General features: G+C 42.8%; 1 protein-coding gene across 2 annotated transcripts in view; it reads right to left on the bottom strand.

Moving 5' to 3' along the window:
• Window positions 1-6,461: 6,461 nt before the first annotated feature.
• Window positions 6,462-22,073, bottom strand: part of LOC106588201 (TGF-beta receptor type-2) — a 31,172-nt gene continuing 15,560 nt past the window's right edge. For both annotated transcript variants that reach the window (XM_014176959.3, XM_014176960.3), the window contains exons 4-7: window positions 20,821-21,593; window positions 20,253-20,394; window positions 9,076-9,200; window positions 6,462-8,865 (exon numbers count right to left, since the gene is read on the bottom strand). In XM_014176959.3, the coding sequence (XP_014032434.2) occupies window positions 8,605-8,865; window positions 9,076-9,200; window positions 20,253-20,394; window positions 20,821-21,593 (1,301 nt within the window). In that variant the 3' untranslated portion in view covers window positions 6,462-8,604. The remainder of the gene's footprint in view (window positions 8,866-9,075; window positions 9,201-20,252; window positions 20,395-20,820; window positions 21,594-22,073) is intronic.

Genomic DNA, 22,073 nt, shown 5'->3' with positions numbered 1-22,073 from the left:
TTCATTCATAATTAAGTGCAAGCTATTTATGTCCAAGCATCCCCTTAATTGTAACTCTTATTTAGTCTTTCAGCCAGTTCCATACTAAAAAGAATCTAATCCCTATTATAAATACAGCATCAAACACCTTTGCTGCAGTAAAGGGAAGACAGTTTGCCATAAAACAAAAATCAACATAGTATCATGAAAAAGTACCCAGTTGTCATACTTTAGTAAAAGTATAGATACCTTAATAGAAAACAACTCAAGTAAAAGTCACCCAGTAAAATAATACTGCTGTAAAAGTCTAAAAGTATTTGTTTCTAAATATACTTAAGTATCAAAAGTAAATGTAAGGCTCGACGCAGGAGAGTGGAAGCAGGTACAGGGAGTAGACATTTCATTTAACCAACGAACAGGACAGCGCTAGGACGGGAACACACAATGACATTAATGCAGACACGGGGAACCCACAGTGGCAACTGACAGATAAAGGGGAGGCAATCAAATAATGATGGGGTTCATGTGAGTCCAATGATGCGCTGCTGTGCGTGATGGTGACCGGTGATTTCAGCGCAGGTGCGCGTAACGATGGTGACAGGTGTGCGTAGTGTAGGCAGTCTGGCGCCCTTGAGTGCCAGAGAGGGAGAGCGGGAGCAAGCGTGACAGTAAACGTAGAAATCATATATAACGCAAAGCATACGGCACCATTTTCTTGTTTTGAAAATGGACGGTAGTGAGTCTGCCAGATCGGAGGAAATAGGGATGATGTTCTCTTGATAAGTGTGTGAATTGGACCATTTTCCTGTCCTGCTAAGCATTCAAAATGTAACAAGTACTTTTGGGTGTCAGGGAAAATGTATGGAGTAAAAAGTACATTTATTTTCATTAGGAATGTAGTGAAGTAAAAGTAAAAGTTGTCAAAAATATAAATAGTAAAGGACAGATACCTAAAAAAAATGACTTAAGCGATTACTCACCTTGAACTGGACAATGATCTTTTCTTTAATGAGTCCAATGTGAAGGATATACTGCTTTGTCAAGACAAGGCCCAAATCCCCATCATCAGCATGAAGAAAAGATGACGGAAAAGGGGGAAGATGGCGGGGTGCCTTGTAAGAATTCGCCGACGAGTAGGTAAACCACCACTTCCCTCCGTATTATTGGCCAACGTGAAATCATTGGAAAACAAACTGGATGATCTACGATTAAGCCTATCCTACCAACGGGACATTAACCTGTTAGGGCTAGGGGGCAGTATTGACACGGCCGGATAAAAAACGTACCCGATTTAATCTGGTTACTACTCCTGCCCAGTAACTAGAATATGCATATAATTATTGGCTTTGGATAGAAAACACCCTAAAGTTTCTAAAACTGTTTGAATGGTGTCTGTGAGTATAACAGAACTCATATAGCAGGCCAAAACCTGAGAAGATTCCATGCAGGAAGTGGCCTGTCTGACATATTGTGTTTCATCTTGGCTCTTTTTATTGAAGACTGAGGATCTTTGCAATAACGTGACACTTCCTACGGCTCCCATAGGCTCTCAGAGCCCGGGAAAAAGCTGAACGATATCGAGGCAGGCTCTGGCTGAAACACTTTATCGCTTTTGGCAAGTGGCCGATCAGAGTACTATGGGCTTAGGCGCGTGCCCGAGTCGACCGAATGCTTTATTTTCTTTCGTCTGTTTACCTAAACGCAGATTCCCGGTCTGAATATTATCGCTTTTTTATGAGAAAAATTGTATAAAAATAGATTTTAAACAGCGGTTGACATGCTTCGAAGTACGGTAATGGAATATTTAGATTTTTTTTTGTCACGAATTGCGCCATGCTCGTCACCCTTATTCACCCTTTCGGATAGTGTGGATTATTTTGAACCAAACCGACATTTGTTATTGAAGTAGAAGTCCTGGGAGTGCATTCTGATGAAGACAGCAAAGGTAATAACATTTTTCTTATAGTAAATCTGACTTTGATGAGTGCTAAACTTGCTGGGTGTCTAAATAGCTAGCCCTGTGATGCCGGGCTATCTACTGAGAATATTGCAAAATGTGCTTTCACCGAAAAGCTATTTTAAAATCGGACATATCGAGTGCATAGAGGAGTTCTGTATCTATAATTCTTAAAATAATTGTTATGCTTTTTGTGAACGTTTATCGTGAGTAATTTAGTAAATTCACCGGCAGTGTTCGGTGGGAATGCTAGTCACATGCTAGTCACATGCTAATTTAAAAAGCTGGTTTTTGATATAAATATGAACTTGATTGAACAAAACATGCATGTATTGTATAACATAATGTCCTAGGGTTGTCATCTGATGAAGATCAACAAAGGTTAGTGCTGCATTTAGCTGTGGTTTGGGTTTATGTGACATTATATGCTAGCTTGAAAAATGGGTGTCTGATTATTTCTGGCTGGGTACTCTGCTGACATAATCTAATGTTTTGCTTTCGTTGTAAAGCCTTTTTGAAATCGGACAGTGTGGTTAGATTAACGAGAGTCTTATCTTTAAAATGGTGTAAAATAGTCATATGTTTGAAAAATGTTAGTTTTTGCATTTTTGAGGAATTTGAATAACGCGCAACGGCTGTTGAGTACCACCTAGCCCATAGAGGTTAAAAACTGTAATACTTTATGTTTCACAGAGACATGGCAGACTGACGACACAGATAATATAGAGCTGGCTGGCTTCTCCGTGCATTGGCAGGACAGAGCAGCTACGTCTGGTAAGACAAGGGGCGGGCGTGTGTGTCTATTTGTCAATAACTGCTGGTGCGTTATGTCTAATATTAAAGAAGTCACGAGGTATTGCTCGCCTGAGGTAGAATACCTCATGATAAGCTGTAGACCACACTATCTACCTAGAGAGTTCTCATCTATATCACTCATAGCCATCTATTTACCACCACAAACCAATGCTGGCAATAAGACCACACTCAACGAGCTGTATAAGGCCATAAGCAAACAAGAAAATGCTCATCCAGAAGCGGTGCTCCTTGTGGCTGGGGACTTTAATGCAGGCAAACTTAAATCCGTTTTACCTAATTTCTACCAGCATGTCAAATCAAATCAAATTTTATTGGTCACATATACATGGTTAGCAGATGTTAATGCGAGTTAATCACATGTGCAAGCAGAGGAAAAAAGCTCTAAACCACCTTTACTCCACACACAGAGACGCATACAAAGTTCTCCCTCGCTAACCATTTGGCAAATCTGACCATCATTTTAGCTTACAGGCAACAACTGAAGCAGGAAGTACCAGTGACTCGCTCAATTCAGAATTGGTCAGATGACGTGGATGCTACGCTACAGGACTGTTTTGCTAGAACAGACTGGAATATGTTCCGGGATTCATCCAATGGCATTGAGGAGTATACCACCTCAGTTACCGGCTTCATCAATAAGTGCATCGACAACGTCATCCCCACAGTGACCGTACGCACATTTCCCAACCAGAAGCCATGGATTTCAGGCAACATCCTCACCGAGCTAAAGGCTAGAGTTGCCGCTTTCAAGGAGTGGGACACTAATCCGGACGCTTATAAGAAATCCCGCTATGCCCTCAGACGAACCATCAAACAGGCAAAGGGTCAATACAGGACTAAGATTGAATCCTACTACACTGGCTTTGACACTCGTTGGATGTGGCAGGGCTCGAAAAATACTACGGACTACAAAGGGAAACCCAACCGCGAGCTTCCCAGTGACACGAGCCTACCAGATGAGCTAAATGCCTTTTATGCTCGCTTTTAGGTAAGCAACACTGAAGCATGCATGAGAGCACTAGCTGCTCCGGACAACTGTGTGATCAAGCTCTCCATAGCCGACATGAGTAAGACCTTTAAACAGGTCATCATTCACAAAGCCGCGGGGCCAGACGGATTACCAGGACGTGTACTCAAAGCATGCGCGGACCAACTGGCAAGTGCCTTCACTGACATTTTCAACCTCTCCCTGACCGAGTCTGTAATACCTACATGTGTCAAACAGACCACCATGTCCCTGTGCCCAAGAAAGCGAAGGTAACCTGCCTAAATGATTACCGCCCCATAGCACTCACGTCAGTAGCCATGAAGTGATTTGAAAGGCTGGTCATGGCTCACATCAACACCATCAATGCCAGAAACCCTAGATCCACTCCAATTCACGTTGTTTTACTTTTTTTTAATTTAGTAAATATTTTGTTAACTCTATTTCTTGAACTGTGTTGTTGGTTAAGGGCTTGTTAAGTAATCATTTCACGGTAAGGTCTACACCTGTGATTTGATTTGAACAACTTTCCCAGAACTATACAGTGAGGGAGTATACCATACCAGATATTATGTCTGTTTTTCTCCCCAAACGAACAGACTTGTTCTGGGGATCCATGCCAATACTCTGTGGCTGCTGCGGTAACGGGAAAAAGCATGTTTGGACCTGGTATCAAATCAGTGGGGAAAAACATCCTCTTTAGTCTTTTAGTGGCTCAGACATTTTTTTTTTAAGCTCCGAGAGGATTGTGTTCACCTGCCTCAGTGCCTCTGCAGATTTAGCATAGCATACATTCTTTTGATATTGAAAAATACATGCTACTCTTATGTTTGGTTTCCTTCTGGCCCATTCTTAATGAAAAACAGTTCATCATTTGTCATCTGTGTATAGCCTCAGGCTTAGTCCAGACTCAATTTGTAATGTCTGTAGTTTAGCCCACACTGTGACAGTGCCAGGGGTGCCATATAACATTCACAGAAACACAGCCAATGAACAGAGGGTCCAGGGATAGAAATGCTCCGCTGAGACCCTCTTTCTCTGTAGCTGCTTAATCACTTGCATGACGTTGCCAACTGCATTCCCACTGAACACAGACATCAATTCAACCTCTATTCCATGTTGGTTATTAAAGTGACACTGGTCACTTGAATAATGTTTACATGTTTTACCCATTTCATATGTGTATATATACTGTATTCTAGTAAAGGCCTATCCTATTTTACTATTGCTGTACGTATACTATCCTATGTATTCTTCCGATATACTACATATTCTATCCATATACTGTCCATAATGTGTATACATCCCATTAAATATATATATTTATACTCCAGAGTCCGACATTGCTCGTCCTTATATTTCTTTATTCCATTCTTTACGTTTTAGTTTTGTGTGTATTGTTGTATTTTATTAGATATTACAGCATTGTTGGAGCTAGGAACACAAGCATTTCGCTACATCCCCAATAACATCGGATAAATATGTGTATGCTACAAATAACATTTTATTTGATTTGAAACAACATTGATTCAACCAGTGTGTGCCCAGTGGGTTCATTTCACAGTTCAATGCTTTTTTCAGTAGGCATTTTACTCAGCTTGTATGCAAATGTATTTTGGAGGGAAAATTGAGCCTTTATTTATATAGCTTAAACGTAGTACGACTGCACTTCAAAGCCACGAGTTCTCACTTGCCAATTTCTTATTGATAGCTTGAGAGCAGAGGCTTCTAACCTTGAATTTAGCAAGGCGGCGGCTGCGAACAAACCCCAACCTCCATCTCTTCGTTGGTTCTGTAGCAGAGAATTCATGTGCATTCCCCAATGAGAGATGATTTGTAGTGGAGTCCGAGCAGCGAGCTCCTTGTTGGCGGTTCGCGTCTTGGCAAGGGAGTGTGTTTTCCACCGCGTTGCTATGGAACGCGGGAAACAGCAGATGTAGGTTAGGTTAGACCTGGGCAGCTGCTGCAGAGGCCCATGCAGAGACAGACCTGCACTGTCTGACGGAGGGTATCGGCTGGGAATGGGATCAAAGGTCTGTCAACGCTAGGCAGGTTTCAGTGCTCTAAACCTGCTGAACCTCCCACCTCCATCTAACCTAACAAACACCTCACAAACACTCACCAAGGAGTTATGGATGAGGATAAAGAACTGTCACACTGCCACAGTTTGGTTCTATAGAGGTGCAGACATTTATTTTATATTAAGTGTAAGGTAATGTGAGTTAAATGGGGGATAAATCATGACTTGGAGGTCACCTGTGTTCATGTTTACTGCTGTTAAAATGTGGTTTGGTAATATTCAAGTACCGGCACACAACCTCCAAAACATGTCCTGATATGACCTAAAGGTTGAGCCAAACTAAGAGAGCCTTGTGTTATAGTCTGGTAGACCAGTGACAGCATTGGAAACTCTGACGAGAAGGAAATAGAACTCCACTTCAGAGTGGCAGTGAAATGAACTAACATATTACTGTAATGCGGTTTGACTGAATATCCTGTCTGGCAGTAGTCCACACATTGGAGTAGTCCACACACTGTGAGCCTTCAACACTGTGGGTAGAGCAAGCTGAAGACACTGTAGCCATTTAGCTAAAAGAGAATGGACATGAGCTACCTAAGTTTATTCAATCAAACTGGAGACCTAAGGTCAGGTCAAGGTCAATAATAGACAGCAAGAAAAATAGAACATTGATTCCTATGCCAAGAAAATGAAAATACGGCATCTTTAAAAGAGTAGAATACTGAAAGTCTTTAATTAAGGCTTTTAACATTATACATAGAGGGTTTTTGATAGAGATCTTTAATTGAGAAGGGATCAAGTTCCCTTCCTTGTCATTAAATATCAGCATTCCCCTGGGTTTATTTGTTGGGAATCATTTTCCATTTCATAGCTTGGCCCTTTTCTCATACCGTGCTTCCAGGAATGAAACTTTCACCTTGGTTCTTGATATAGCTCCATCCTGCAGTCCCTTTTATCATCCAATGATGCCTTTAAAAATGTCAAAAAGTGCCAGTCGAAAACGGGTAAAAATTGTATTAGTGTATCAGTATTGACTGCTCTCTTCTTTTTCCAGATACAATGGTACAGTACCCCTCTTTCCTATAATTGCACTGTATTGTCATTAGGAATATACAGTAACTGAATATACAGTACCAGTCAAAAGTTTGGACACACCTACTCATTCAAGGGTTTTTCTTAATTTTATACTATTTTCTACATTGTAGAATAATGGTGAAGATGTCAAAACTATGAAATAACACATATGGAATCATGTAGTAACCAACAAAGTGTTAAACAATTAAAAATATAGTTTTAGATTCTTCGAAGTATCACCCTTTGCCTTGATGACAGCTTTGCACACTCTTGGCATTCTCTCAACCAGCTTCACCTGGAATGCTTTTCCAACATTCTTGGAGAAGTTCCCGCTTTTCATTCACTCTGTGGTCCAACTCATCCCAAACCATCTCATTTGGGTTGAGGTTGGGTTATTGTGGAGGCCAGGTCATCTGATGCAGCACTCCATCACTCTCCTTCTTGGTCAAATAGCCCTTACACAGCCTGGAGGTGTGTTGGATCATTGTCCTGTTGAAAAACAAATGATAGTCCCACTGATCGCAAACCAGATGGAATGGCATATCGCTGCAGGTAGCCATGCTGGTTAAGTGTGCCTTGAATTCTAAATAAATCACTGACAGTGTTACCAGCAAAGCACCCCCACACCATCACACCTCCTCCTCCATGTTTCACAGTGGGAACCACACATGCGGAGATCATCCGCTCACCTACTCTGTGTCTCAAAGACACGGCGGTTGGAACCAAAAATCTCAAAGCAAGTCTCTTCTTCTTATTGGTGTCCTTTAGTAGTGGTTTATTTGTAGCAATTTGACCATGATGGCCTGATTCACGCAGTCTCCTCTGAACAGTTGATGTTGAGATGTGTCTGTTACTTATTTATTTGGGTTGCAATTTCTAAGGCTGGTAACTCTGCAGAGGTAACTCTGGGTCTTCCTTTCCTGTGGAGGTCCTCATGAGAGCCAGTTTCATCATAGCGCATGATGGTTTTTGTGACTGCACTTGAATAAACTTTAAAAGGTCTTGAAAGATCTTCATGTCTTAAAGTAATGATGGACTGTCGTTTGTCTTACTTATTTGAGCTGTTCTTGCCATAATATGGACTTGGTCTTTTACCAAATAGGGCTTTCTTCTGTATACCTCCCCTACCTTGTCACAACACAACTGATTTGCTCAAACGTATTAAGAAGGAAAGGAATTCCACAAAATAACTTTTAACAAGGCATACCTGTTAACTGAAATGCATTCCAGGTGACTACCTCATGAGGCTGGTTGAGAGAATGCCAAGAGTGTGCAAAGCTGTCATCAAGGCAAAGGGTGGCTACTTTGAAGAATCTCAAATATAAAATATATTTTGATTTGTTTAACACTTTTGTGGTTACTACATGATTCCATATGTGTTAATTCATAGTTTTGATGTCTTCACTATTATTCTACAATGTAAAAAATAGTACAAATAAAGGAAAATCCTGGAATGAGTAGGTGTGTCAACTTTTGACTGGTACTGTACATCATTTGGTATGCATAGCTATTGATAAAGTGCAAACAGTATTTAGTTAAGAGGGCTTTATATTTTCACCAGTCCAGTCATGGCTTTAATCCGTTTTTGGAGCAAATGCTGTAAATCTTAAAAAAAAAAAAAAAAAAATCATGATAAATTCCTTGCTGATTGGATTGTTCAGTTTTGTTCCCTTTTACATCCATGACACACAACAGCCAATCTGTTTGTTCCTTGGAGTCACAAGCAGGACAAATAAACAGAGCACATACGAAGAGCCTCCACTGAAATCTCTCTCAGCTGCGTGGTTGATTGTAGTTCTCAGCCTCCCCAGCAGGGGCATTGTAGTTTCTGAGGCATACTTCCTTCTTCTCAATCTCTTCAAACTCTGTCACAGAGATGTCCTGGGGAATCTTCTCCTCTGAGTTGCTGCGTCCAGACAGCTTGTCTGGGTGCTCCATGTCATTGAAGCGTTCGGCCACACACTGTGCAGTCAGCCTGGCCTCGGGGTCGTGGTCCCAGCACTCGTCTATCGTGCCGCACACCACCTGGATGCCCTGAGGGAGGAGCAGCGGAGCACAGAGACTTACAGTCAGCAGTGGTACACAGATACTGGAGTCGATAGAGAGAGAGGTTGGCCCTAATCAGATTATCCTATGAAAAAAATAGCTGTTGTAAAACATAAATAAAATGTGCAAGGAAATTATGCAATAATCCATCTGAGAATGTGTGCATTATGCATAATGAAAGCAGGTCTTGTTACTTACTGGGTGGTTGATCCAGCTGCTGGGGATCTCTGGTCGTCCCCTGTCTCTGAGAACGCTGTCCTTCATACTCTCCACACACGGGTGCTCCCTCACCTTACCGAAGGGGGGCTCGTAGTCCTTTACCTCTGTACACAAACACACACAGAGCCGAACATTTAAAACAGGAGCCAGAGAGATACAGAAGTCAAAAGGTACGTTATAGGTTTATACAGTAGGTTCATAAACACACAGACAGAGCCACAGAACATTGTACTGTTTTGTGAATATTCAAATGTAGTTCTGGCCTCACTAAATGATTTTCCATGAAAGTGGACAATAAAGTATCATATCATATTGTATACTCAAACAGGAACAGAGAGATACAGAGGTTACAGAAGTAAAAAATGACATATGTTTTAGGTTTATAGGATCAGGGGCCAGGGAAAACCTGCCTGAGAGAAACAATCAATATTATTGCATTAGATCTCAGTGAAAATGTGCTTGAAACAACTCACCAACTCAGCGGTGGCTCAGTGTCAGCTATCTTATAACGCGGCATCCAAGATGCTCGTCAAACCGCATGCAGAAGTAAAGTTTACTCAAGGCAGAATTTCAAAGAGTTGGCTTGAGATGATGCAGTCTGGAAACTTTAGTCAATGGTTTGCAGAGAACTATTTATCTTTACATTGATCTGATCTGTACTTTGGGTAGAGCAACAAATCAAACTCAAGTTCACTTTGAAGAGTGGAGCTCTCGTATAAAAACATTTGTTTCAGAAAGGCCAAATTGGGTACCTAAAGTAGTCTGACAAATTCTGTGTAAGAACCAAGCGCTAAATGAAACTAAAAGTCATTTTCCAGATTTCCGACGCAAAAAAAAATGGTATGCCAGTAAGTAAATTATCCTCAATAGCTCCATATTGCAAAAACATTGTTGGAAAATAACATTGAACAGACATGAGACAGAGCCAACTGAAAACAACAGGGTTATTCTGGCGCAATGGCACTGTGGCATTAAGAAATACATCCACAATGAATACCTGTACTGTACTGAAACTATTGTTTCACTTTTGCATTTGTTTAGTACTGCCATCGTGAATAGAATGAAGACATGGAAATAGTAAATGCATCATAATAAAACCTTTACCATCTCACAACACAATCAATCAAAACAATGATGAGTTGACCTGTTAAGTAAGCGGAGTCAAAAGGCCCAGCAGTCAGAAATGTGATTTTCCTGTTTTTTTATGAATATTTCCACACTATGAGGTTGGAATAACCACGGTGAAATTGTGTAAGAGCTGCTTGAAATTTCAGCCTGTTTTGATGGGATGGAGTTTGGCCTGCCAATTTTGACATCACCAGGCGGTAAATGAGTTAATAGACCAATAAGAAAGAGTTCCAAATCTCTCCAATAACAGCAAATGTTCAGTTTTCCCCACCTCAGTCAGAACACTCCCAGACAGTCCTAGCTAAATTCTTGCTTGAGAAATTGCTCTTTGCTAAGAAGCAATTTTTGTTTCTTTTTGACCATTTTAATTGAAGTAAGGTATTTAATGGGGTGGCAGGTAGCCTAGTGGTTAGAGTGTTGGACTAGCAACCAAAAGGTTGCAAGATCAAATCCCTGAGCTGACATGGTAAAAATCTGTCGTTCTGCCCCTGAACAAGGCAGTTAACCCACTGTTCCTAATCTGTCATTGAAAATAAGAATTTGTTCTTAACTGACTTGCCAAGTTAAATAAAGGTAAAATTAAAATTGTTACCCAGAAATGATTTGATATTGAGATAAAAATGGCTGCATTGGACCTTTAAAGCTGATCAGTTATTTCCCTGTACAGTACTGTAATACTGTTCAACTGAATTCTGGCTGACAGATGAGAAACGCACAGTCCCTGCCCAGAAGAGAGGCCTCACAGGAAGTCCAGATGAACACAGACAGGAATCGGATGCTAGGTCACGGCTTGAGCCAACAGCTGACTCTACAGGCATGAGCTTCCTGTTTTTGACAAGAAGATTTCCCTTGTTTCAGTGTTTTAGCAAAAGTACACCCACCTGCCCACCCATCTGTCATTATTCAAGCGAGTAAAGGAATAGAGGTTATTTATTTTATTCCTGGTGTCCCGTGTAGCTCAGTTGGTAGAGCATGGTGCTTGCAATGCCATGGTAGTGGGTTTGATTCCCATGGGGGACAAGTATGAAAATGTATGCAATCACTACTGTAAGTCACTCGAGATAAGAGCATCTGCTACAATGTAAACAGTTTCAGGGTTGTGTGATGGGAGCCTATAAAAAAAAGACAAAATTGTTTATTGTCTTATTCGAAAACATATGCCATATGAATAAATTGCATATTTTGGGAGCTATTGTTTTCGAATAAGATGATAAACAATTTTGTATTTTTTTTATAGGCTCCCATTTATAGGCTCCCATGCTAAGTCCACACTTAAGGTCATTTTGTGGTCTCCACACAAGCAGTGTTTGCTAAAAAGGAAGGAATGGTCAATATTGGTTTAAGAGAGAAACGTTTTTCAAGCCAACCAACCTAACATTAAATGCTGCAATGGATGAGACAACAACAAGACAAGAGAATGTAGATAGTGGTTTGAGAAAAAAGTTTTAACACTGACTGGATATATTTCTGAGAACTGCTCATGCAAAGCAAGTGAGTTACAGTTGAAGTCGGAAGTTTACATACACCTCAGCCAAATACATTTAAACTCAGCAATTCACAATTCCTGACATTTAATCCTAGTAGAAATTCCCTGTCTTAGGTCAGTTAGGATCACCACTTTATTTTAAGAATGTGAAATGTCAGAATAATAATAGAGAGAATGATTTATTTCAGGTTTTATTTCTTTCATCACATTCCCAGTGGGTCAGAAGTTTGCATAAACTCAATTAGTATTTGGTAGCATTGCCTTTAAATTGTTTAACTTGGGTCAAATGTTTTGGGTGGCCTTCCACAAGCTTCCCCCAATAAGTTGGGGGAATTTTGGCCCATTCCTCCTGACAGAGCTCGTGTAGCTGAGTGAGGTTTGTAGGCCTCCTTGCTCGCACACGCTCTTTCAGTTCTGCCCACAATTTGTCTATGGGATTGAGGTCAGGGCTTTGTGATGGGCACTCCCATACCTTGATTGTGTTGTCCTTAAGCCATTTTGCCACAACTTTGGAAGTATGCTTGTCCATTTGGAAGACCCATTTGCGACCAAGATTTAACTTCCTGACTGATGTCTTGAGATGTTGCTTCAATATATCCACATATGTTTCCTGCCTCATGATGCCATCTATTTTGTGAAGTGCACCAGTCCCTCCTGCAGCAAAGCACCCCCACAACATGAAGCTGCCACCCCCGTGCTTCACGGTTGGGATGGTGTTCTTCGGCTTGCAAGCTTTCCTCTTTTTCCTCCAAACATAACGATTGTCATTATGGCCAAACAGTTTTATTTTTGTTTCATCAGACCAGAGGACATTTCTCCAAAAAGTATGATCTTTGTCCCCATGTGCAGTTGCAAACCGTAGTCTGGCTTTTTTATGGCGGTTTTGGAGCAGTGGCTTCTTCCTTGCTGAGCGACCTTTCAGGTTATGTCGATATAGGACTCGTTTTGCTGTGGATATAGATACTTTTGTACCTGTTTCCTCCAGCATCTTCACAAGGTCCTTTGCTGTTGTTCTGGGATTGATTTGCACTTTTTGCACCAAAGTATGTTCATCTCTAGGAGACAGAACGTGTCTCCTTCCTGAGCGGTAAGACGGCTGCGTGGTCCCATGGTGTTTGTACTTGCGTACTATTGTTTGTACAGATGAACGTGGTACCTTCAGACATTTGGAAATTGCTCCCAAGGATGAACCAGACTTGTGGACGTCTACAATTGTTTTTCTGAGGTCTTGGCTGATTTCTTTTGATTTTCCCATGATGTCAAGCAAAGAGGCACTGAGTTTGAAGGTAGGCCTTGAAATACATCCACAGGTACACCTCCAATTGACTCAAGTGATGTCAATTAGCCTATCAGAAGCTTCTAAAGCCATGACATCATTTTCAGGAATTTTCCAAGCCATTTTAAAATACAGTCAACTTAGTGTATGTAAACTTCTGACCCACTGGAATTGTGATACAGTGAATTATAAGTGAAATAATCTGTCTGTAAACAATTGTTGGAAAAATTACTTGCGTCATGCACAAAGTAGATGTCTTAACCGGCTTGCCAAAACTATAGTTTGTTGACAAGAAATTTGTGGAGTGATTGAAAAACGAGTATTAATGACTCCAACCTAAGTGTATGCAAACTTCCGACTTCAACTGTAAATGAGGATGACCTGTTCAGTTAAGGTCAGTTAATGATGTTATAAAGTATTTTTAAAGCACATATCACGTTCCTATTGACTCACATATCTGTATTAGAACTGTTAATGAAGAAATCACCTTTTATGATAACTGACAAATTGACACATCGAGATTCATCATACATCAGAGTGGTCAGATGACGCAGATGCTAAGCTAGAGGACTGTTTTGCTAACACAGGCTGGAATATTTTTCATGATTTTCATCCAATGGCATTGAGGAGTATACCACATCAGTCACTGTGTCACGTCCTGACCAGTAAAGGGGTTATTTGTTATTATAGTTTGGTCAGGACGTGGCAGGGGGTATTTGTTTTATATGGTTTGAAGTGTGTGTTTATGTAGAGGGGAGTTTTATTTATGTTTCTGGGTTTTTTGGTTTAGTTCTATGTTGTACAGTTCTATGTCTGTTTCTAGGGTGTTTATTTCTATGTTTATTATTTGGGATTGGGGCCTTCAATTGGAGGCAGCTGGTTATCTTTGCCTCTGATTGAAGGTCCTATAATTAGGATTTTGTTTGTTTTGGGGATTGTGGGAGATTGTTCTTTGTATTGCTGTGTGAGCCTACAAGACTGTTTGTTGTCCGTTCATCGTTTTCTTGTTTTGTTTCGTGTTTAATAAAAATGAGCATTCACATACCCGCTGCGCCTTGGTCCAATATTTACGACGGCCGTGACACACTGGCTTCATAATAAGTGCATCGATGACGTTGTCCCCACATTGACCGTACGTACATATTCCAACCAGAAGCCATGGATTACAGGCAACATCCGCACTGAGCTAAAGGGTAGAGTTGCCGCTTTCAATGAGCAGGACAGTAATCCAGACGCTTATAAGACATTCTGCTATGCCCTACAATGAATCATCAAACAGGCAAAGCGTCAATACAGGACTAAGATTGTATCCTACTACAGATGTGGCAGGGCTTGCAAACTATGGATTACAAATGGAAAGCCAGCCGCGAGCTGCCCAGTGATTCAAGCCTACCAGACAAGCTAAATGACTTATATGTGTGCTTCAAGGCAAGTAACACTGAAGCATGCATGAGAGCACCAGCTGTTCCGGATGACTGTGTGATCACACTTGCCGTAGCCGATGTGAGTAAGACCTTTAAACAGGTCAACCTTCAAAATGTACCAGGATGTGTACTCAGAGCATGCGCTGACCAACTGGTAAGTATCTTCACTGATATTTTCAACCTGTTCCTGATCGAGACTGAAACACCTACATGTTTCAAGCAGACCACCATAGTCCCTGTGCCCAAGAACGCTAAGGTAACCTGCCTAAATGACTACCGACCCGTAGCACTCGCATCTGTAGCCGAAAAGTGCTTTGAAAGGCTGGTCATGGTTCACATCAACACCATCATCCCAGAAACCCTAGACCCACTCCAATTCCCATACCGCCCCAACAGATCCACAGATGACACAATCTCTATTGCACTCCATACTGCCCTTTCCCACCTGGACAAAAGGAACACCTATGTGAGAATGCTGTTCATTGACTACAGCTCAGCGTACAACACCATAGTGCCCTCAAAGCCCATCATTAAGCTAAGGACCCTGGGACTAAACCCCTCCCTCTGCAACTGGATCCTAGACTTCCTGACGGGCCGCCCCCAGGTGGTAAGGGTAGGCAACAACACATCTGCCACGCTGATCCTCAACACTGGGGTCCTCAGGGGTGTGTGCTGATTCCCCTCCAGTTCTCCCTGTTCACCCATGACTGTATGGCCGAGCACTCCAACACCATCATTAATTTTGCCGACGACACAACAGGGGTAGGCCTGGTCACCGACAACAATGAGACAGCCTATAGGGAGGAGGTCAGAGACCTGGCATTGTGGTGGCAGAACAACAACCTCTCCCTCAACGTGATCAAGACAAAGGAGCTGATCGTGGGCTACAGGAAAGGAGGGCCGAGCACACCCCCATTCACATCGACGGGGCTGTTGTAGAGCGGGTCGAGAGCTTGTCCACATCACCAACAAACTATCAAGATCCAAACACACCAAGACAGTCATGAAGAGTGCACAAGAACGCCTATTCCCCATCAGGAGAAAAGATTTGGCATGGGTCCTCAGATCCTCAAAAAGTTATTCTGCTACACCATCGAGAGCATCCTAACTAGTTGCATCACCGCCTGATATGGCAACTGCTCGGCATCCGACTGCAAGGCGCTACAGAGGGTAGTGCTTACGGCCCAGTACATCACTAGGGCCAGCTTCCTGCCATCCTGGACCTCTATACCAGGCGGTGTCAGAGGAAGGCCCTAAAAATTGGCAAAGACTCCAGCTACCCGAGTCATAGAATGTTCTCTCTACTCCCGCATGGAAAGTGGTACCGGAGCACCAAGTCTAGGTCCAAAATGCTCCTTAACATCTTCTACCCCCAAGCCATTAGAATGGTGAACAGTTAATCCTTACCCCGCACATTGATTCGGTACCGGTAGCCCCAGGATACAGCCTCGTCATTTTCATTTTATTGTGTTACTTTTTTTGTTTAGTTTATTTAGTAAATCTTTTCTAAACTTGTATTTTTCTTGAAACTGCAATGTAGGTTAAGGGCTTTTAGGTAAGCATTTCACTGTAAGGTCTAAACCTGCTGCATTCGGCGCATTTGACAAATTCAGTTTGATTTGATTTGAACAAGTGAATCAAGAAAATGTCTCAACATTCCCGCTCTGTAGTTCACCATCGACTTCCTCTTGCTGGTTTGTAATGTTGATACAGTACATTTTTGGCAGCTCAGACATGGGTTTCCATAGGTTTAGACTACATGGCCAGCCTCTCTCTCTCTCATGCTATTAACCATCAGGTCTCAGTCTGGTTTCCTGGTTCAAAGACTGACCTGTTTAAGTTCCTGTGCTACCACAGTCATATGTTTGTTACTATGACTCATTCTAGAGACTCCTGTTCAAACTGTACCCTGTGGTTGAGAAAGCATGCCACCACCTGAGTATATCTGAACCACCTGAGTATATCTGAACCATAACTTGCCAGTTCTGATGTTATCGCGGGTGTAGCGAAATAAATGCTTATGTTCCTAGCTCCAACAGTACAGTAACACCTAACAATACAATTTGACCAATGTAAACCCACAGACATATAGTACCCCTCATGCACATAGGAATGTGGTATTACCTGTATTCATCATACAGTAGTTTGTACTGGTTATTTTCTAGTACACTATCTGCAGTATAGTAGATATTAGGATTTCAGTCAACTTAAATAATTCAAGAAAACAGATCCTCATAGAGCTAACAAAAGTTTGCTTCTGATCCGAGCCAAAAAAAGTAACATGAATCTGTTTGAGACAGCTTGACAATCACGCTTGACACTCTTTCCTCCCTCTTGGAGAACGATAAACTATTCTATTCTACTTCTCTCCTCTGATGGTTTTGATTAAGCTGAGAATTTGTGGCGATGGCTCTGACCTTGTTTTATCTTCCTCACAGGTTGTTAAAGCCCTGGATGACAGACAGGCAGCCAGCCAGACAGGCAGCAAACAAGCCAGGAAGCCAGACACAGACAGCCATACAGCCAGCCAGACAGACAGGAAGTCATACCCTTACAAAATAACACATGAATTTCATGTGAACACATGTAAAGTCTTCCAAAAACACTTGTTTTCATGTGATCATGTGATCTTATGTGGAAGAAAAAAATGTCACCTTTATTTAACTAGGCAAGTCAGTTAAGAACAAATTCTTATTTACAATGACGGCCTACCCCAGCCAAACCCAGACGATACTGGGCCAATTGTGTGCCGCCCTATGGGACTCCCAATAACGGCCGGATGTGATATAGCCTGGATTCAAACCAGGTACTATAGTGACACCTCTTGCACTGAGATGCAGTGCCTTAGACCGCCTCTCGGGAGCCCAACAAATTCATGTCGTAACATGTAAAGCAACATGTGATAACATGAAACTACACGTGAAAACTTGTGATCACATGTGAAGTGTTACAAAACACATGTTTTCACATGATTTCATGTGAAATTTCATGTGAAATCGTGTGATTTTCCACATGTGAAACCATTTTCTGTAAGGGTACAGACAGACAGAAAAGACAGACAGACAGCTTGCCAGACAGCTTGTCAGACAGCTTGCCAGACAGAATGCCAGACAGAATGCCAGACAGAATGCCAGACAGCTAGCCAGACAGCTAGCCAGACAAGACAGACAGCATGGGGCCCATTCAGGCTTGAGGTGAGGCCATGACATCTGGATAGCAGCTGCCCTCCTCCACTCTACTCTAACCCTGTCTTCTCCCTCAGGGGAGTGAAGGAATTTCTCCTACAGTGGGACGGTCAACACCACTGTTCTCCCATTCCTCCCTAAACCAGCCAGTGAACGCCCTCCTGTCTTTCCTGCTCCTAATTCCAGCCGTGCAAATTATATGGGAAAGACATTTCGGGAAAAGAGATGGCCGTATTTATTACTTTCTCCCATAGTTGATTCTTTTTACTTGTCCTTACTTTTACTTTGAGGATAAAGAATGCATTGTGACGGCTGCTGCTCCTTTCTCTGAGGTTGCGACTGGCCCTGTTGATAGACAGGCGCGTTCGTACCGCGTGACAGATCCCAGATCATACGGAAGGCCCCCGAAACTGTGACAAAGTGGCTGACTGACTGACTGCCTGTGTTATGTGGCAGTCTTCCAGGCAAGGCAGCGAGACAACGGGAGCTTCTGACATCTGTCTGCTGAGGCACTGAGGCAGGTGGCGGCTGAGACAGACAGACAGACAGACAGACAGACAGACAGACAGACAGACAGACAGACAGGGAAGCCATGGCGGCTTCACCTACCCACTCATTATAATGATGCACTGAGATGTGTCAGTCTGACTGTGTTTGGGGAAGAGGGGAGTGTTTGTGTTTTCTAAGTTGAGAGGAGTTTTATGCCATCTGCTGTGTGTGTGTGTGTGTGTGTGTGTGTGTGTGTGTGTGTGTGTGTGTGTGTGTGTGTGTGTGTGTGTGTGTGTGTGTGTGTGTGTTCTCAGGTGAACAGAGTTTTATGCCGGCAATATTGACTCACCGAACTGGGTTGATAGCATGGGAAGTTTTTATTGAAAGGATGACAAGTAGTAAAAATACATGTACTGTATGTAGCTGTGTGAATGCCAGTTTCGCAGACATAGATAGCAGCATTTGTGGAGTTAGTCATTCTAACTCTGCAAACATTTTACCCCCCAAGGGAATTTCCAAACAAACTGTCAGTGCAGCACAGTAATGTTATTACACAAAATAAGGCAGCTTCTTGTTGTATCAAGGTGGGAGACTAGCTAAATTCCAACAGTGATTTAACCTTTCAACATGGGAAAGTCTCCTTGGGCTTTCCTAACGCACAACACATTTCACCCCTCCACTTTTATCAGAACAGATGCCAATCTATGGGAAGACGAGTGGTATTGGTGGGCGAGATCAGACTAAGCCAAAACACATGGATTATCCCAATTGCTTCTCTCCCCACCGGTCCTATTACCATCCAGGGATAGGAAGGCGCCGCGCTTCCCCTCTCCCGTAAATCTATGCTATCCTGTCCTCTCACCACTGTCTGTCTACAGTGCCAGCTGGAATAGTCGTGGATGGTGGATGTACGTAATGTCATGACATGGGGAGATTCATTTATTACTGTAGAGTATAGGCCTCAGCACAAGATACTGCTGAGAGAGACAGACAGACAGAGAGAGGGGGATAAAGGGAGAGAGAGACAAACAGACAGACAGAGATAGAAGAGGGAGGAAGACAGGGAGACAGAGAGAGAGAGAAAGCGAGAGAAAGAAAGAGAGAGGAAATTGACTATTTTCATTTCAGAGGTGTACCCAATGGGCACACATACAGTATTCTTTCACCCCATGCCATTGGAAGGAAAAAGTGAGAGGGTATAACAGGCTGATCATTCGGCCATGTTCCTTCAGAGGGCTCTGTGGCAGCGCTAAAGCGGTGACAGCACTAAAGGGGCCCCTAGGTACCAAAGGGAAAACAGGAAATGGCCGCGCTGGAAGCAGGCAAGCACCAACACTAACATTCAATCAACATTCTGACACAATGGTCAAACAGGATCACCCACAAGACAAAATGGACCACAGAGACAGAGGGAAGTGAAAAACAAATTCCTCTGTTATATAAAATATGTCCCTGTGGCTTGCCGTAGGATTCCCATTGGATAATCACCCATTTATATTATTTGCCCATATCCTGGCCTTGTTGTTCAGAGTGATGACAAACAGGAAGAATGGTACATTAGTGAATAGAAGGCTCTTGTTCTTTGAGAACTAACAGAGAATGAATTGTTTTTTGACACGTTTTGGTTTCTCTGAAATGTTTCCCACACCACAGTAAGTAATGGAGATGTGAGACAGTGGCTGTGTGAAAGTGCACACTTCGGGAGAAGGGTGGAAAAACAGGACACACCCACTCCCTTTACTTCCTTTGAGTGAAGGGCATCATGGGAAAAGGTGACCAATGTGCATAATAGGTGTCCATTACACTATAAACACCTTAAAGCGGTACTACCCGCCCCTGTTACGGTAAAAACTTGAGGGATGGGACTGGAGAAATCTAACCACTCCCAAATTCATTGAAAGAGCTATGGATGCAAGGACTGACCATCCATGATATCAAAATGATGGTTGTAACAATTTTTTAGGCTATATAGAGTTTGTTTACATTGACTTTGTTTACCAGCATTGGAGTAAAACAAGCTTAATGGACCTTTACAGAGAAGTACACCTATTCCTTTATATCACTTACACAAGGTCACTACTTCAAATCGAAATATTGTCTGTCAATTGGCTACTGTCTAATGCAGCTCGGTCACGTGATTGGTCAGACATCATGTGGTGTTACTTTACCTCCAATGGCATTGCACCTGGAGGTGATCTCCCACAGTACCAGGGCCATGGAGTAGACGTCTGTCTGCTTGAACGACTCGATGTTCTCCAGGTTGATCCTGGACTCCAGCACCTCAGGGGCCATGTACCTGGCAGTGCCCACCTGTAGTGTGAGACTATTCTGTTTTATTCTGTTCTGTTCTACGCCATTCTAATGCTATTGATAGTAGAATATGCATGATTGCTACTAGTACCATGTAACAGTACAATTCAACTGCAGTTTTAACTGACAGCCTGGGCTGTTTGTCTAATCACTGTAATAAAACTAAAGGCCTAGCAGCACTTGCTCTATGGATATCATTAATTTGTTGTCCAGAAGAGGAACCAGTAAGAGAAAATGAGCCAGACACTAGTGTGTCTGAAATGGAACCCTATTCCCAAAATAGTGCACTACTTTTCACCAGAGCCCTATAAGCTTTGGTCAAATAAAATGTCTCCCTTTTCCTATATAGTACCCTAATCATAGAGAATATGGTACCATTTTGGATGCAGCCTAAGTAGAAAGGAGAGACAAGAGAAGAATCTGTACCTGTCCACTGTTGGCCAGCTCGTCCACAGACAGCGAGTTGTCCAGACGCAGACCCAGGCCAAAGTCACACAGGACGCAGGTGAGGTCCCCTTTCACCAGGATGTTGGAGCTCTTGATGTCCCGGTGGACAATTGGCACCTTGTAGCGTCCGCACAACGTGTGGTCACTGTGCAGGTGGGCCACGCCCCTCGCCAGCGACCCGCCCAGCACCCACAGGTCGTCCCAGCTGATGACGTGGCACGTCAGGTACTCCTGGAGGTTGCCCTGGGGGTGGTAGGCTGTGATCAGCCAATACTGTTTCTCCACCTTACGTTCCTCCGCTGTCAGGAAGTGCAGGACGTTCTCGTGGCGCAGGTCAGCGTCCGAGAAGATGTCCTTCTCGTTCTTCCACGAGGCATACTCTTCATCGGCGAAAATCTTGACGGCGACGGTCTCGAAGGGCTCACCGGCTCCCGTGGCGCCCTGCTTCAGCTTGGCCTTGTAGACCTCAGCGAAGCGGCCCTTGCCCACCTGGGCGTCCAGCTCAATGGGGAGGAGCTCCGTGTTGTGGTTGAGGTTGTTGGCGTGCGTGGAGCTGCTGTCCGAGCCGTCGTCGTCCATCATGATGGCGCGGGCGTCGCTGAAGTCGAGAGGCGTCTTCTTGCGCTTGGCACCGGCGTGGCGCTGGTGGTAGATGCGGTACCAATAGAAGGATGTGATGACCAGCATGGCCAGAACCAGCAGAGGAACCAGGCTGACCAGGATCACCGACACCACCTGGGAGTCCAGGGAGTCTGGGGTGGAGAGGAAAGACAAGAGAGAAAAAGAGAGACAAGGCAGATGTTATAGATTAGTTATACATTACATTGCATACTCAGTAAAAATATTGTAGAATATACCTATTTTATTTCACCTTTATTTAACCATGTAGGCTAGTTGTGAACAAGTTCTCATTTGCAACTGCGACCTGGCCAAGATAAAGCATAGCAATTCGACACATACAACAACACAGAGTCACATGGAATAAACAAAACATACAGTCAATAATACAGTAGAAAAAAGAAAACAAAAAGTATATATACAGTGAGTGCAAATGAGGTAAGATAAGGGAGATAAGACGTTAAATAGGCCATGGTGGCGAAGTCATTACAATATAGCAATTAAACACTGGAATGGTAGATGTGCAGAAGATGAATGTGCAAGTAGAGATACTGGGGTGCAAAGGAGCAAGATAAATAAAATAAATACATAAGGGGATGAGGTAGATAGATGGG

Source organism: Salmo salar, chromosome 27 (genome assembly GCF_965601325.2).
Source record: "Salmo salar chromosome 27, fSalSal1, whole genome shotgun sequence".
In the NCBI taxonomy this organism is placed as follows: domain Eukaryota; kingdom Metazoa; phylum Chordata; class Actinopteri; order Salmoniformes; family Salmonidae; genus Salmo; species Salmo salar.
The sequence above is the reverse complement of the archived record's forward strand: the minus strand, read 5'-3'. Positions and strand labels throughout refer to the sequence as shown.